Raw genomic sequence first — 17,913 nt, forward strand, 5'->3', positions numbered from 1 at the left:
TATAAATTCAGATTGATAAATATTTGAAGTAATAAGCGAATTTCATTATATCAAAATGCATCTTTTGTAAAGATTTATATTAGCTCATTTTACACGTTCCTACTTTTTCGTGTTCTATCTTTGATTATAGTGACAGAATGTAATTACAAATCACTAATTCTAATTATAAGTTTTGTTTATTTTCAATTTTTAGTCTTTTTAACAGATTTTATGTATTTACCGATTTCATAAAAAGCCAATCGATTTTGGTTATGGGTTATTAGAATATTTTACTGCACCTTTTATCCAGTTCCAAAAACAAATTGTAAGCATTTTATTTTTTGTGTGATAATATGATTTTTTTTAATCACAAGCTATATAATTCCCTAATATAATATAAGATAAGCTGATTAGTTTCCACTGTATATAATTGATTTATTTAAATATAATTTTTTTTAGAATAATCTATTACAGCTAAGGTATCATTCTCAAAGTTTTTTTACATGTTAACTAGATTTATTAGACACAAAATAATCTTTAAACCCATTTTTTTAATATCTATGGCATCTAACTTGGTCACAATTTCCTCTTTTAAATATTATATTATCCCAAAATAACATATTGGAATATACTATAATATAACGTGTATTCCCGTTTCTGGTTGTAAATAAATTTCCAAAATCAATGAAGATTTAATTGTTTGAAAAACACACAAATTCCAATTTTTAGCTTTTTTATACTTCTTTTCTATTTAGGTTTAATTAATGACAAATTAGCAAACAAACAATTAGAATATATAGCGGGTGGAAAATATGTAAATGATGAAATTTATGGATTTAACAGTTTATGATACATTTTAAAATTAACATTACATTATTAAATCATGATGTCTTAACTTTTGATTTAAGTCGAAGGCTTGAATTTGAAATAAATTTAAATATAAAATTTTACTTTTTTTGCGTACAGTTAATTTATCTATCAATTTACTTTACTAATACATAGTGTTTACGATTTTATATCTTAATATATTAATTTTATAAGATACATTTAGCAGTTCTGTTCTATTTTTAATGGATTATTATTTATTTATATATTTAAAATTGTGCTATGCTTACAAAAACGGAAATGTTATATAAATAAATTGTATAATGTATCGAATCAAACAAAATAGACCTGATATTTTTCTATACGATACAAAAGAAAATATGATTACTCTGATTGAAATAAGTATAACTAGCCTTGATAACTTGACTGAAGTTGAGAATGAAAAATATAGGAAGTACGACATCTTGGCGAATGAAATAGTTTAATTTACAAATGTTAAACAAGAATAATACCATATGTAATGGCTTGAGATGCAGTGGTAACAAATTTCCATAAAAAATATGTTAAGGAGTTAAAAATCCCGGACGAAGTAGAAGCATATATGCAAGCTCTCACACTCCGCAAGACACTTGAACTCATCTCATTTGAGAGAAGAAGAGCAGTTGATGAAGATAGATCAGAGGAAGGTGTCAAAAGATGCATCAAAGAGTTATGCAATATTCCCAACATGCTGAACACGTCTAAATAGATAAAATCGATAAAAAGAAAATTAACCTATAAATAAATAAAATTTCCATAATTTATCGATCAATTTTATAGCATTATATCAACTCTATTGTTGCATTACAGCAATTTTATTGAATTAATCGAACAATTATTAATTAAAACTGATAGAATATTAATGTGGAATCAAAATTGCTTATTTTATTAAATGTAAAAGTGATTTATGGAGATAAAAAGTACAAATACATTCGAAATTTTATTTATCGAGAATATATTTATTTAAAAAGCACCAGACGTTTTTTTTAGAACGAAAAATGTGCACAAAAGAGTTTATATTCAATCTTTATTTTTATCTTCAATAAATGAATATATTAAATAAATACACCTAAAATTATAGGAATTTTCCACTGCATAACCATATATAAGATAGGTTAAAAATAAAATTGTATTGAACGTTAAAACATAATTTAGTTTTATATTTTATACTATCAAAGCGATTTAATTAATTTATTATCTAAAAAAAGAGTTAGTCTTCTTAACCAAAAACAAATTCACGATCAGCATAAAATTTAGTATCTTCTTATGCTTCCTTTCTTGCAAAAATAATAGAACGGTACCGAAACAATTTATGTAACGGATTACATACTTTATATAGTTTACGATTAAATTACATAGTTTTATATCAAATTTTTTGCCTTTTGTATACTAGATGCATAAAAATGGTAAATTTCCATTTCAATTATTATAAATCTGGAAAACCTTTTGATTATTCTAAAAATAGAAATTAAGTTTTTCTAATTTACTATGCAAACAATAAAAAAAATAAATTAAATTTCAATTTCAATTTCAATTATCACAATTTAAAACAGATAAACCAACACCCAGATATGATAAAACTTCCATTATTTTTCTAAATTATGATTTTTTTTTCTTTCTTAAAATTTTAATCGAAAAATTTTATTTATAAACATAATTTGGGTACTAAATAAATATTCCTGGTTTCTTTCACAAAATTTTATCCATGATTTTTTTCTTTAGAAAAACCTTAGTTAAACTAGAAATATTCACACTTACATTCTAGTGAATTATATCTGATAAAAGCATTATCATAACTTTATAAAAATATTACTATAATTTTTTCTAAAAGTTTAAATTTAAATAATTAATCCACAAATATAATTTTATGCACCAGAGATGCTCTAAAAACCATATAAATGATTATGAAATAAGAAAAATAGATCGATCTAAACAATAGAATTAAATAAGGTTTATTACGTATCATTTGTCTTTTATTTAACTCTAATTATGATTCTAGATCAGATTATTCGGTCTATTTCTAAAATTAAATTCAAATTTAATTATCTAAAATTTAAATAAAAAAGTCTAAGGACTAGTCAAATTGAGGTATAAAAGAGATGATGTTTCATAAATCATATGCGGAGTGGAATTTTACTTTTTATTAGTTTATTTTCGATGGTACTTATGAAAAAAGATAAATGTAAAATTGCTGATAAAGGTAAAAAGAAAGATAAATGTAGAAAGAAAAACAAAGGCAAGAAGATTAAAGAATGCGATTGGTTGTTATGTGCTGATTCGTCATTCATTGATGAAAAAAGAAGAATATATGATAGTATAAGTGAATGCATAGATTCTGGATTTTGTAGCGATTCATCTTCCTCATATGAATCTAAGAAAAGTGAAAAATGTCATAAGAGAAAAAAATGTAGAAAACCAAGACGTGGAAATTCATCAAGAAAAAGAATATGTGATGATTACTATGGAAGGGATAATACAGGAATTATTGAAAAGACTGATATAATCACAGCTATTGATGAAATATTAACATGTATGTCGGTTGATTCTGCAGAAATACTTTTCCAAAAATCTACTGATATTCAAGGGGCAGTACAGGATGCCTTTGCACAGTGTAAAGCAACGCTTGCCTTTCAAATCGGCTTAATCGATTCAGCCTTGATCCAAAGATTGACAAGCATCTTGGGAAATACTTCAACTATAGAAGGTGATGTCGAAGATATTGTGACCGCAGCAAATCAAGCATTTGCACTTGCTTGCGATACAGCTGTACAGATAAACGAATCAAGAGCAGAATATCAAATTAAAGAGCTTTCCAAATTAAGTAACGAATGTATTTGTTATGAAGTTAAAGACTTACGGGATGGTTTGATCAGCACAATCTCTAAAGATTTTGATGATATTTCAACTGCCTTCAATAAAGAATATGCACCTATTGCTGCCAAAGAAGCAGCCGATATCGCTGCATTGTTTGAAGAGATAAAGGATCCGGTTAAAGAAGCCGTCCTTGAAGAAGTTCAATTGGCTAATAAACAAGTATTGTTGGCTATTCAAGAGACATTAACAACAAGTTCAGCTGCTTTGAAAAATATGGTCGCAATTGAATTCAGAGAGTTGAATTTATCTCTTGAGCTATTATATTGTAATGTAAAAAGAAATATACTATATGTCGTAAAACAAGTTGATGATGGTAGAACCGTTAGTTTTCCTAGGCTAATAAAATGTCGAAGACCAGTTACCGCTTTTGATTCCACGGCACCAAGAGGCCAAGGACTTCTCTCAGATACTGTTTGAACTAAGTTTCCTGCAGTTATGATATATCAATAAAAGTAATTGAAAATAAAAGGGAATTTTCCGTATTTTGTTCATGTTTTTAAATGTATTCATTTGAACCGCATTAAAAATGTATTTTTTTCTTCTGGAAAATAAAAATTATCAAAAAATATTTATTGGTACGAATTCAAGCTTCATAACTATATAAATATGCTAAACATTTACATATTAAATGTTATTATCTCATCATTAACAGCTGTGAAAATATTTTGATACTTATAACCACATATCTTATTATAATCATATGAAAAGACTGTAGTAAATAATAATTGATTATATACTGTTAAAAACATACTTAATTCTTGTATAAATAGAATAAAACATACAAAATCGTATTTTTTTTTAGTGAAAATACTTATAAGAATATATTTTTCTCGATATAAAAACACGTTCTAAGTGTTGACCTAGATTTACATGTCTGATTACCCAAAAGACATACAGTTATCATGATTTATCATATTCTTTTAATATTTTTCGGCTTCTAAGACAAGATCATCAAACTCTAAATTAAAAAAAATAAATCAATAACTATATGGGTCTCCTGCGAGACACTTGGACTTATCTCATTTGAGAGAAGAAGAGCAGTTGATGAAGATAGATTGGGGGAAGGTGTCAAAAAAGTAATCAAGGGGTTGTGCGAGGCTTCTAATGGGCTGATTTCGTCTCAATAGATGGAATTGACAAAAAGAAAATTGTCCATTAAAAAATTGGTCTCATCAAGTTTCCATCGTTTTGCGTCAAATATCTATATACTATCCGAAAAAAAAATATAGATTTATGGAAAATCAAGGATTTCAATTGTTGCATAATATAATCATTAAAGCTGACAGATAGCTTCGAAACAGAAAAATAAGAAATATCGATTAAATTTATATAAAATACAATTTTTTTAAGAATTAAAGCTTTTTTATTGATTATTTTAATATTATAAATACAATAAACGCACTTGTTTTCCAATATATATTGTTCCGTTTTATGATGGAAAACTAATAAAAATTATATGAATAAATTTTGTTTTCCATAAAAATATAATTCGTGGATAATATTTTTTACTGATAATTTCTTGATGTGTATAAACTGATTTAATGATAAAATATTTAATATGTGTGGTTTTTCGTGATTTTTATGTTTTCCTATATATGATTTTTAATTTGGGAATATGTAAATACGTTAAAATTAATATGTTTCGAATTTTCAAATTTGGCAAGATTTACGTCGTATAACAACCATTATTTCCATTAAATATTATAAATGCGAAAAGACAACCTTAAACTATTCTTAGAATAATTTTTTGCATTTACATGCTACGAAAATTGGCAGTTTCATCTTTTCTCTATTTGACAGAAGTAAATTGATCTGTATTTTAATAGATTAAAAGATATATTATTATCAGAATATAAAACATGATTAAAATATATCACAAATATGAGGCGGGCTGACACATCGTTTAATGGTTTTCAACGATCATAATCAAAGCGGCCAAGGAATATTATTTGAAGATTTTATGTTTATAAAAAACTTACTCGATAACATTCAGACATCATATAACAATAGAGAATGCTAATCATCTTTTTAGTAAAAAGGGGTTTTTCCACAATTTTTTAATATAAATAGCTGGTTTATTTACACAACGAGCCCCAGAATATCAATAACCAGTGCAGCCCAATTATTCTTAAAATAAATATATGATTTATACCGTGAAATTAATTACATCTAGATAGTTCAAAAGCAGGTTTGCTCGGAATGATTTAAATAATAGAATTATAATAATATTCCATCTAGCACTGGTTTCAAACTTCGCAAACACAAGGATGTGTATTTTAATATTTTAACATTGTAACCAGGTTATTTATTGTTTTTTTTACATACAGCTATTTTCACCAATATAAATACACCTTCTCAAAATGATTTAAAGTACTCTGCCAAAATAAAACAAGAACAAGCCACATAAAAGATTCTATTTAATACTCCTAATTTAGAAAATATGGCTCTTTAAAAATAACACAAAATACCTGTATTTACGTAAATTTCTGTGTTACATTAAAATGATTAGAAAAAAATAGAGGTGTAAATTGATAGTAGATAATATAATTCAGAATTCGGAAATTTAAATGTGCAGAAAAAAAGCCAATTATTTATTGAAAAATTATAATAATAAAAAATACAGTACAAGAAACTACTGTGATTCAAATCAAGTTCGAAACGGTTATAATAAATTTAAAAGTGTTTTTAATATAATGGCATTTATAAACAAAATAATTTCAAAATTTTAAAAACAAAAAATAATGATTACGAATGCAAAAAAAATGAAGAATAGCACATTCTAATGACAAAATAAACATCTTTGAATTTTTTTAATTTATCCATATGATTTCATAATAATTTAAATATACGGCGAATTTATTACCGAAGATTCAGAATTGTTTGCAAGCTAAAAAAAATAAAACATAGAAAATAGCTATCTATATATTTAATAAAATATTCAATTTTTGATTTTTATCCTATAGTTTTAAGCTAGGGTGATTAAAATCAAATCTTGTTGCGTGAATTTAAGTAATTACATTCAGCTCAATTATTTGCTAAAGACAAGGTACTTTACTTCTTAAACTTCATATGTTAAGTGTTTTTATATATGAGTAAACACTTTTATACTTTCAAATGATGATATTAGATTTTAAACATGTGAAGAAGAAGACCAAAATAATTACAGGTATACAAATACGATGGATAAAACACCCTTTGTGTCTCTATTAGGGCTACTAAGCACAATTTTTACTAATTATAAGAGACATATGAACATGGAAATGTTTCTACTTTTTTTGAATTTTGAAATAAAATAATTTACTGGATGGTAATCATCAATTTTTCCGAAAACTTATTTTAAATATAATATGGTTCTTCAACTTTGATGTTATACACATGAAAAATTTTATCGTTCTTACATTATTTATTGTATGTTAATTACTAATTTTTTACATGTTTATATATATTACATAATATATCCAATAAAAAACTTTCTATATTGATGTTATTTTTTTACACAGGCTGTCATGAATAACCAATTCTTTTTTAAAATCCAAAAATACTTACAATGGGGCAATATAAATGTCATTTATTTGATCTTTTAAATGCTAGATAGTGTTGTCCTGCAGATTTTTCATGTTAGTTTCATTTTTTAATGTAGTGCTACTCACATATTTGGTCCAATCTACTCCTCTCTTTGAAAAAAAATGAATATTTTATAGGAAAATTTGTATGGTTATATTTTTATAGACACAAATATCAGAAAAAAATTTCAGTTTTATTTTTTTTGGAAGGATGTTAGATACGTTTTACTTTTAGTAAAATTATTTTGGTAGCTTCAAATTCTCAGATACGAAAATCCGAACTTATGCCCTAAAGAATTTTTTGATTAAAATTAATAGAAGAATAGCAATAATATAAGAAAAATTATATATATAAAAAATACTCTGAATTCTTCTAAAAATATGTGAAATTACAATTTTTCATCGAGAATAGACTTATAAACCCGTCAAAAATTGCATAATACCAAGTTCGAATTCAATTATATGCACAATAATAAACTATATAACCGGTGTATCAATAAATTGAAAAGGCGGTGATAAACATCTTAAAAAGGCCTTAAATGAAATATAAGTGCTTTTTTTGATTTAATAGGTGCTTTTATTCTTCTTAAGGCTTAAATCTCAAGCATTATTTTTTTTATCTCATAGTGCGAAAATATTCCCAATATATTATAATATTTTGTGATTCACAATTTTTTGGATTTGTTATACATTTAGTAAATCCATTCGATCAAAAACGTATGAATTTGTTAATCAAATGTAGAATATAATAATTTGGCTCAATTTTAAAAATAGCAGGCGCAAACTTGCATTTTTCTACGCATGAAGCAATTGATAATTATGCTATTTCATAAGTAAAAATTGTATATTTATGCAAAATTTACTTTTTTATGAAAATTATCGTCTGTTTTTTTAATAACCATATATTAAATTTTTTTATGGTCTATATTATTCCAATAGCGACACTATTCGATCCATTTTATATGCTTTATAAAAAAGCAGAGTATGAGATTCTGCTAGAATATTTTACTGTATTTTACGAATATTTCACAATTTAATTTTTTATGTTTTTTTTTAAGCGCTATTTTGCTTAAATGATGCGCTAACTCTAGTAAAGGCATTATCATATGTAAAATATTATAAGCTTTATATCAGACCGACGTGTATGCTAATTTTAAATTGAATATCCAATAAATGGTTCAAATAAATATTTTTGTTTATTTAAAAGATAAAAACTTAAAAACTTTCTGCATCACTCGACATGCAACAATAAAAAATATTTTTATGCAAATATATATCCAATTCAAGAAATAAAAGACATTAAGAATAGTATTTTACATGCAAGATAGAAAGGTTTTTTTTTGAAAAGGTAAAATATTAATACAACAGACATGCTTTTTAAGCTGTAAATTACACTTGAGAATATGTTTAAAACAACTTTTTATACCTTCAATTATGGTCATCATGTATAATTCATTGCTCACCATCATGTTAGCAGAAAATATTTTTTTAAAAATCAAATAAAATTCGCAAAAAGACAGTATAGAAATCGAGTATGTGTGCATTAAATTATTATTCAGTTTTTCACGCACAAAAATCTTATTTTTATACTTTGATATGCATAAAGCATTAAAATATAATGCTCATAATACGCACTGCAATCGAATGTACCAGTATAATGAAACTTGACAAATATATATAGCGAAACAAGAAAGAATATGGTTAGGTGATAATTTATATAAGGTTTCTATATTATAAAACAAGAACACTGTTAAAAGGAATAACTTATGATATTGTGATCACAAAATAAAAATAAGGAATATTAAGTTTTCGGGATTTCAACATAAACAGAAAAATGGGATGAACAATAAGATTAAAAATCACATTTATATTAATATGTCTTGAAGCAAGAAGATTCTTTTCGAAAAATTAAAAAGATGATAAGGCAGAAAGGATAGTTAAACAAATCTGTTCTACGAAGAAATCACAATTTTGCGCGAACGAATATAGTAGCTCTGGAATAAATTTCAAAAAGATTATATCTACCGTACATTGTAACTTAATTTTTCAAAATAATCGGAAATCTCTAATAACAAAACCTACAGTAAATATCTTTTCGTATTTTAAAGCTAATATTTGGTTTTCAAATTTAAAAAATTCATATTTTCATAGGGAATAAGGACACTGCAGTGGGTTTTATTTTAATACATTGAAACTAACATTCATCAAAAAGCACCACAAAATTAATTCGTTAAGAAAAAAGAAACTCATGCACTTTTTTTATTTTTTAAGCATATAATATGAGGTCTCTTTGAAATATTTCTATAGTCTCCATTTAAAATTTTTTTGATCTACGGTGCAACCCGGGCTCAATCAGAAGCAATAAATGTTTGCATTAGGCTCATAAGGGAAATAAACATGTATAAAAAGCATTCATATGTAACACGTGAGTGTATTCTAAAACCTTTCAATTTAATAATATTTTATCCAAATGAATATCACTTACTCTTTGATCATAGAAAGTGATTTTTTTTATAGTCGGCAAGAATGTTATTTTTTGTTTCAATAAATGTGTTTTTATGTTATTTATAATAATAGAAAAAAGGCACAGGAACTGAACTTAAAATTGTGTTGTGCATAATGAAATGTATTCTATGATTTTAAAATGAATTTTAGATTCTGTTCAAGCTGAAAAATTCGCTTTGTCACATGTATTATAATTTTGTGGGAAATAGCTCTACTGAAAAAAATTTATAAGTACAATTGATTTTGTGTATATACGAACTTGAATTATTTGCTTTATTTATGATACTTTTAGAAATTAAATCAGATGAAGATCGGATAAAATATTAATATTTTTACATTTTTTCACGATAGTCATTTTTAGGCAGATTAAAAATAAAAACTAAAAATACAACGGATTTTGGTGACGGACGATTATATTGTGGGCATAAAGACCAGAATTTCCTTTTTATTTCCACATATTTAATAAATTATTTGATAATAACTTTTAAACAATTACAATATTGCTATCAGTGGGGACCAATAAAAAAACGCTATAAAATACACAATCTACTGTATATAAAATAGTATTGAAGCCGTAATAAAAATACCTTTAAAGATAATAAACTTACTTAAAATGTATGTATAGTAAAAAATTTAATTTTTCTTTAATTTATTCCACCAATACACGGCTTTAAAATTACCATTAAAAAAACATAAAACTATAGTTGAAAGTGCAGGAGAAGAATCGAGGCCACAATATTTTAAATTTATTTTTTTTTGGAGAATTATCACAGCCAAAGTGCTAATTATAAGATCATTATAGTATTTAGTTACTCTTCCAAGAAGTTAAACAAATGTAATTTTAAAATGAAGTTTATAATTTTATTTAGCGCGTTTCTGTTAAAATAATTTACATCCATCATATATAATATCTTTCAAAAATATAATATTAATTTGAAGGCATAAAGCCATAGTAAAAACCAGCAGACGATTATTCAATTATGTTGTTTTTAAGCGTAAAAATACAGAGAACAAATACAAACACTTTTTTATCTTTTTAAATAAATTGAACTTTTAATATAAAAACGTCATCGATCAATATTATATTTTAATCATTGATTAAAACCAATTGTAAACTAAAAAAGTCAACTCGGAGCTTTAATACAAGTAAAATAATTTTTTTAATATAATTTCTTTTAAATGCGAAAATCTTGATTTACTTAAACAATAACTATACTGTCAGAAGTCCATGGATACGAATATATTTAAAAATCACGAAAATTTCCGCGTCAATTTTTTCTTATCACATTAACATCGATGTATACAAATGTATATAGAATAACAAGATCATAAATCACCCAAACATTTTTATCAATACATTTTTATCAATATATAATTGATCTTTGTATGTATAAAATCTAATTTCTATACGTTCAAAAAGATGTCTTTAGAGTGGAAAAATATAAGAGTTAGAGTTTTGAATAAAAAGAAACATATATCCTCAAAATACATCGATTTAATAGATGAATCTTCTGGAAAAATAAATTCCGGCGAAATTATGGCGATCATGGGTCCCTCGGGATCTGGTAAATCAACGCTCATGAGCGCGTTGGTTGGAATACTAGACCCGGAAATTATTACGTCTGGAAGTGTTTTTTATAATGGAAAATTAAGAGACGATGATTGGTACAAAAAAATTTCATTTCTTGTCACAGAGCCAGTTTTTTATAAAGAAATTAGCGTCAAGCAGCATTTAAACTTCGTTGCTTCGATTTACAATAAAAATTATGATAATCATGTCGAACATTATGTTAAATCATTGGATCTGGTAGATGCATTAAATACACGCATGGAAAAATTAAGTTCAGGAGAGACTAAAAGAGTAATGATCATCTGCGAGCTAATAAAAGATTCCAAATTAATTTTTTTGGATGAACCCACATCCGGTCTAGATGCCTCATTATCGCACAAAGTAGTTAAGTTTTTAAAAAAAATAGCAAAAGATAAAGGCACGATTGTTATTTTAACAATTCATCAACCCAGTACCAAAACCTACAATCTTTTCGATCATATATGTTTAATTTCAAAGGGTGAAATTATTTGCAACAAATACACAAGTGAGTGCGAATCTTATTTACGAAATCATGAACTAGTTCGCAATTTGAATACCTCTTTTCCCGAATTTTTATTGGACATTACTTGCGATGATTTCGAAGGGGAATATCAGGAGATAAACAAAAAAAAAGAAATAGTGCAAAAAATAAAACTTGAAAACAAGGAAAATCCACAATCAAGAAATTATAAGCGTTCGAATGATTTTTTCCAGGATATAAAACCAAATATTTTCCATTTTTTTAGTCTTCTAAAAAGACGGCTCTTAATTATTTACTTAAAAAAGTGGCGTGTATTGATCAGATTAGTTTTAAAGATCGTATCCATATCTATACTCATCTTTTTGTTTGTAACATTGTTAGAATCTTTGAGAGCTGATATAAAAAAAGGACTAGAGCTTATAAAATTCGAGTGGCTCATAGAAAATCATATTTATGAAAATCTTAATGATAGCAGAAAAAAAGATTATGAAAGCTGTTTGATACATGCATTTGAATTCTTATCAATGTGTATTATTGTACCGTCTTTATTTTTAATCCAGGCAATAAGCTGTATTACAGCCTTTAATGGAGAGAATCATATAATATCCAAGGAAGTTGAGTTGTGTTTATATTCCGTACCAACATATTACCTTTCTGTTCTTGTATTCGAGATGGCACAACAGATACTTTTTTCATCGATTACATATGGGATACTATATTTCATTGCCCCTGTATCGAAAATTGATGGTCTTGAGGAGATATTTTACACAATTTGTTTCACAGCTGTTCCATTTTCTCTTAACGTTGGAGCTATTTCTATGAATAAGAAGGTGTCAACATTTTTGACAATAATTTTGTCAGTAAAAGTAGCAGTGCCTACTTTTATTCAGTCGTTTTTGAGAAATAAACTTAGTAGCACGGATAGTAATTGTTTATTTACCAAGCTAACTTATATGAATATAGCTTGTCCTTTTTACTTTTACATGGCCTATTACTTCGAAAAGAGCATTAATGGTTTATATTACAAATTACCAAAGGCAGTCAATGATGGTCTAGAGAAAATCCATTTATCAAGAAATGAATTTTTGGAAAATTCATCTACTTTCATTGGATTACATACGTTTTGTACAAATACCTTACATCTTATGACATGGTTAACTCCATTTATTTGTGCTGTTATTTGCTTAATGTTACTTTTTTGGCATTTTAAACCTAGATATAGAGCAAGACTATCATAAAAATAAAGGATTAAACAGAAGTACTTTTTTAAATATTTTTATTTAATATATTAATTATTCTAGTTCAAATCGTAAATAATTATATTAAAAGATACTTTTCCTAATCTTATTACATACGCGTTATTGACACATTTTTTTCATTTACATTTTACAATTCCACAACCGCAAATTTTTAATATTTTGATGTGAACACAAATTTTGAAATTTATACTTGATATAATATTATTATGCACAGTAGATGAAGTAGATCAGACGAAGATGTCAAAAGATACATCAAGGTGTTGTGCAACATTCCCGATGGGCTGACTACGTCTAAATAGATATAATTGAAAACTAACTTAACCCGAAATAAAAAAATAAATCATTATGGTTTTTTATAAATATAGAAGCGCTTGAAGCCGATAGTGCACTTTAAATTCAACAAAATGATAATTTAATAATAAAAGCTTATAATATTTTCCATTGCACAAAATATCGTAAGTCGAGTATCTAGGAGTTGGAAATGCCAACGAAGCATATTTACAAATAATAGTATTATAAAAAACATGAATGTATAAGTCTTGAGATTAGAAGATGTATTAGGAAGAGTGTATGACAAATGGGCTATAAAAAATGTACATAAAATCTGTAATATAGAGTAATATAAAGTTTTGCACGAGCAAACATGACAATCAAAACTAAAATAACCCTTGAATAAACATATAAAACCTTAAAAATATAAAATATTTTTATAAAATGTGATAGTAGTAATAAGTCAAGGCAAAATAATTTTTATAAAGCAGGAAAATTAATTGGCTAAACAAATGAAGCTGTAAATTCATCAAAAAATATGGAGCATTTTTTAAATAATTTTATTAGTCATTGTAGTTTAAAAATCTATCGGATCGATAAAAAATTAAAATAATATTCTAAGGCGGCCATTGACCTTAAAAAATATTTTATATAAATATTGAAAAAAACGAAATTTAAAAAAGAGAAATTATTATATTAGTTTTTATATTTCTATCTAAAGTGTAAAACGTAAGAAAAACATAAAAAGCAATTAAAATTGTACATGAATATGTTTATCAGTGGTTAATTATGGATAAATAGAAAAAGAATTTCGTTTCTTCATTAAATAAGCAATATTTTTTTAATCAATCATTGTATTATAAATAATTTATGCTTATATTTGCCAAGCCTTCGCAAAATACACCTTTATATAAAAAGCCATAAAAAAACTACAGATTGTGCGATATCATTTTTGTATAAATTTAATTATATTTTTTTGCCAAATGCATTATTTTATATTTTACAAGCTTTTTTTAGTAAATAGTCAGTAATTTCACTATAAACTATATATTTTATATTATTAATATTGGTATAGGACTACATGAACATAATTATACATGAATTCTGCAAGATAATTGCAATTTATACTATATTATTTAAAAATTTATATGAATTGTAAGTTTTTCAGAATAGAATAGATATTTTTTCGCATGATACTCGCATAATTTAGCCATTTTGTTAATCAAAAATCCCATAGAGACGATTTAAAAAATAAAATGCTCAATACAAATAAAAATTGGCTTTAAAATTACAGACTTGCGTATTCACATTTAATAAAATTCTGTATTATGCAATAAATTTCGGAACTCATAGAAATAATAAAAGGTATATTATGATTTACAAAAACTAACTGATACTAGCTTCATTCTCTAACATCAAGGTATAAACTACAGGAGAAGGATCAATTTGAAGACTTAAATCTATATTTTATTTGTTATTCTTATGGTAAAATGAGCGCTTTTTTTAAGTTCGTAATAAATGATTCGACCTTTACCAAGCAAATAAAAACCTTTTAAAGCATTATTTTTTTATTAGCATTATATTTTAAAATACTTATTATATGATAAACGATCATCATAGATCACTCTTTTTTATGTTGCAAATATGAAAAATTCCCGATCATCGTAAAAAGGTGCAATGACATCATTTTACTACTCAAAATTGTAAATAAATAATGCAAGACTAAAATTATAGCGCGGAACTTATTGTGTTTTATTTAATGGAAATAAATTTAGTTGTTAGAGGAGAATAAAAAAATTCAAACTAACTTTTTTTTGTATTATTTAAAAAAATAGAAGTGTATTGAATATATAACAAGGTTTTTTGTTATTAAAAAAAAAATCTTAATTTTTGTATAAAACTAAATATCAGAATAAAATATTTCGATGTTACCATAACTAGAAAGAGCATGCTTTTTCCAATACAGAAACGCCAAATAATGCTGATAAGCTAACTAAATTTTAGTGATGTAAAAATGTAGGGGTGTTATTAGCATATTATAAGATGCGAATATGTGAAAGTACAGAGGTTATACTGTTAAAAAAAGCTTTATAATGCAAATTTTTATGCACGACAGACAGTAATTTAGCAATTAAAATGTTCATAAATATAGTTAGAAAACCTATAATAATATGTTTATAAAATAATCGTTTATGGCGTAACAAAATAGCACGTTTTGGAGATAAAATATGTGAAATAGCAAATATAAATTGGCATGAGTATAATGATTCCAGCATATAAATTTAGATAAAAACAAACTTTATAATACAAACAATGATCATATACAAAAATATGTCAAAACACCATACTTACATCACATTAGAAGATAAAAGATGTGAATTTCTGCGAGATTGCATTAAAAACAATATAAAGGGGGGGGGGCATAATAAAAGGTATATTATTTACCCAATAAGTACATCATACAAAAATTTATGTATTACAAACAACGTTTGTTCTATTGTAAGATGTTTCTTGTAATCATAAACCCAATTTTATCATTTTTTTTTATATGGACTTTAACCCGAGGGCAAAAGAAACTTATAGAAGATTAATATCTACAATTTGGACTATATTTTATATCTTGTTGATCAAATATTATTTCCACTACGATAAAGCAGATAAAATAATATACTAAATAGTTAATATATGCCATTTAAAATAAAATACATATACGATGGTTGAATTAAACACGATATTTCTCAAAAATATGCTAAAATTTCCAATAATTTACAAATATAATTATACTAAAACATTGTTTTTGTCTATAAATCTTTTATGCCAACCTGTTTATATTTTAAAAAGTGTTGGTGGTGCTAATTCTGATTTAACAACTAGAAAATTTAGAATTACAGAAAAAAAACGCGGACAGAAATATTTGTAAAAAACTAGAAAATTTCAACAGAATGATTTAATTCGCCAAAATTTAAAAATCACTTTTAAAATTTATAAGATGTCGATTTTGATCGAAAATTCATGGTTTTTCTAAGTTAGTATATTTAGGAGTGTAATTTTCCCCATAAATATTAAACATAAAACACAAAAAAAATTTTTAAGGTCTAAATTCTGCCTTTTATAAATTGAAAATCCATCATTAAGAAAAAAAATATCAAGTGTAAACTTTTTATTTTCATGATGATTTTTTGCCTATTTCTAATTTCATATATTCATTTGTTTTAATATTTAGGGTTTAATGTCTCGTTTTTTTTGTTAATTTTCCATCTTTTATTCAGCCCTAAAAATTAAGAAGCTTCATGTCTTTTTGATAGAACGATTTGCAAAGTGTAAGCGTTTTATTTATTTTTTTATCATTATTTTAAGGGAGGTTTGCTCGTATACGGTGTGGTATGTTATAAAATTAAGACATATATATGAATTTTCTGATTTCTGCTGCTATTAATTTTCAATTAATCGTCAAAAAAGGTGTGAGTTAAGTCTTATAAGCATGTAATATAATGGAAAGTCGCACAAATCAATATATGTTCTACAGTTTTTGTGTTTTTAATGTTTTAAGAAATAAAAATGGGCTTAGAACTTATATAGACAGATGGTACTACAATTAGAGGTCTCTTAAATTCTAGATTGTGCCTATTTTTCGAATATCTCTAGATATGTATTTATATTTACAATTAAATTAATCCTCTTTTATCGAAATAATATTGATACAACATTAAATTCTGAAATTCTTCTCCTAATTTCAATTTATAATTGTAGTTCTCGATCTTTTTAAAAATAGCGAAGTATGAAACTATGATAATTTATTTGAAAGATACGACCACTAAAACTAATAAAAGTTATATATCATATAATTTAACTATTTAGTTGATATATAGAAACAAATATCATAATTCTATGAATAAATTATTAACTTACCATAGTTTTAATAATTCGATAGATAATTTAATAAAATGGTGTCAAAATATATTGTTTATTAAAGCGATAAATATGAAAATGTGATTTATACCTTGGCCTAATATCCGTGCCCAGAAAATACTTTAATTATATTTTCAATGATTATATTTCTATGTTTATTCATATTGTTTTAGTAGAATAAATCATATTTTTTTTTGTTTATACTTAAATGTTGCGTTCATTTATCGTTGTCATTGGTGATAAAAAAGTGTCTTTTATAGAGAGCAAAATATCATTTGAAATATTTTAAATCCCAAATTGTAATATTTTTTTAATCTTTTCGCCGCATTGAATCATATTGGTCAATATATGTTCAATTTTAAGTTCTAGATCTACGTCGTTTGCTTTTATCTGTAAAATCAAGATATTAATAATATCTTGAGACTTTACATATCCCACAAAAAATGAAAATGTTTTTCTGTTAATAATGAGTGATTGTGCTTTCATATAAACGATTTCATGCCTTTGAAATGCTCTTTGTCGCATTTTTATTGTTTTATTATGTTCATTTAGTTTTGACTGCTCTTTCATCATAAAATACTTTTCTTCGTCAGTGCTATCATCATCACACATATTTTT

General features: G+C 25.2%; 1 protein-coding gene across 1 annotated transcript; it reads left to right on the plus strand.

The window, feature by feature from the left end:
- The first annotated feature begins 11,205 nt into the window (after positions 1–11,205).
- On the plus strand, positions 11,206–12,247 carry LOC147066623 (uncharacterized). The gene is made up of 2 exons (XM_085955115.1): positions 11,206–11,736; positions 12,239–12,247. Exons 1-2 carry the CDS (start codon positions 11,206–11,208, stop codon positions 12,245–12,247), a joined length of 540 nt encoding a protein of 179 aa, XP_085811241.1.
- Positions 12,248–17,913: the final 5,666 nt, after the last annotated feature.

This window comes from Rhyacophila brunnea, unplaced genomic scaffold, assembly GCF_057557595.1.
Source record: "Rhyacophila brunnea isolate RB1 unplaced genomic scaffold, BYU_Rbru_1.0 scaffold_45, whole genome shotgun sequence".
In the NCBI taxonomy this organism is placed as follows: domain Eukaryota; kingdom Metazoa; phylum Arthropoda; class Insecta; order Trichoptera; family Rhyacophilidae; genus Rhyacophila; species Rhyacophila brunnea.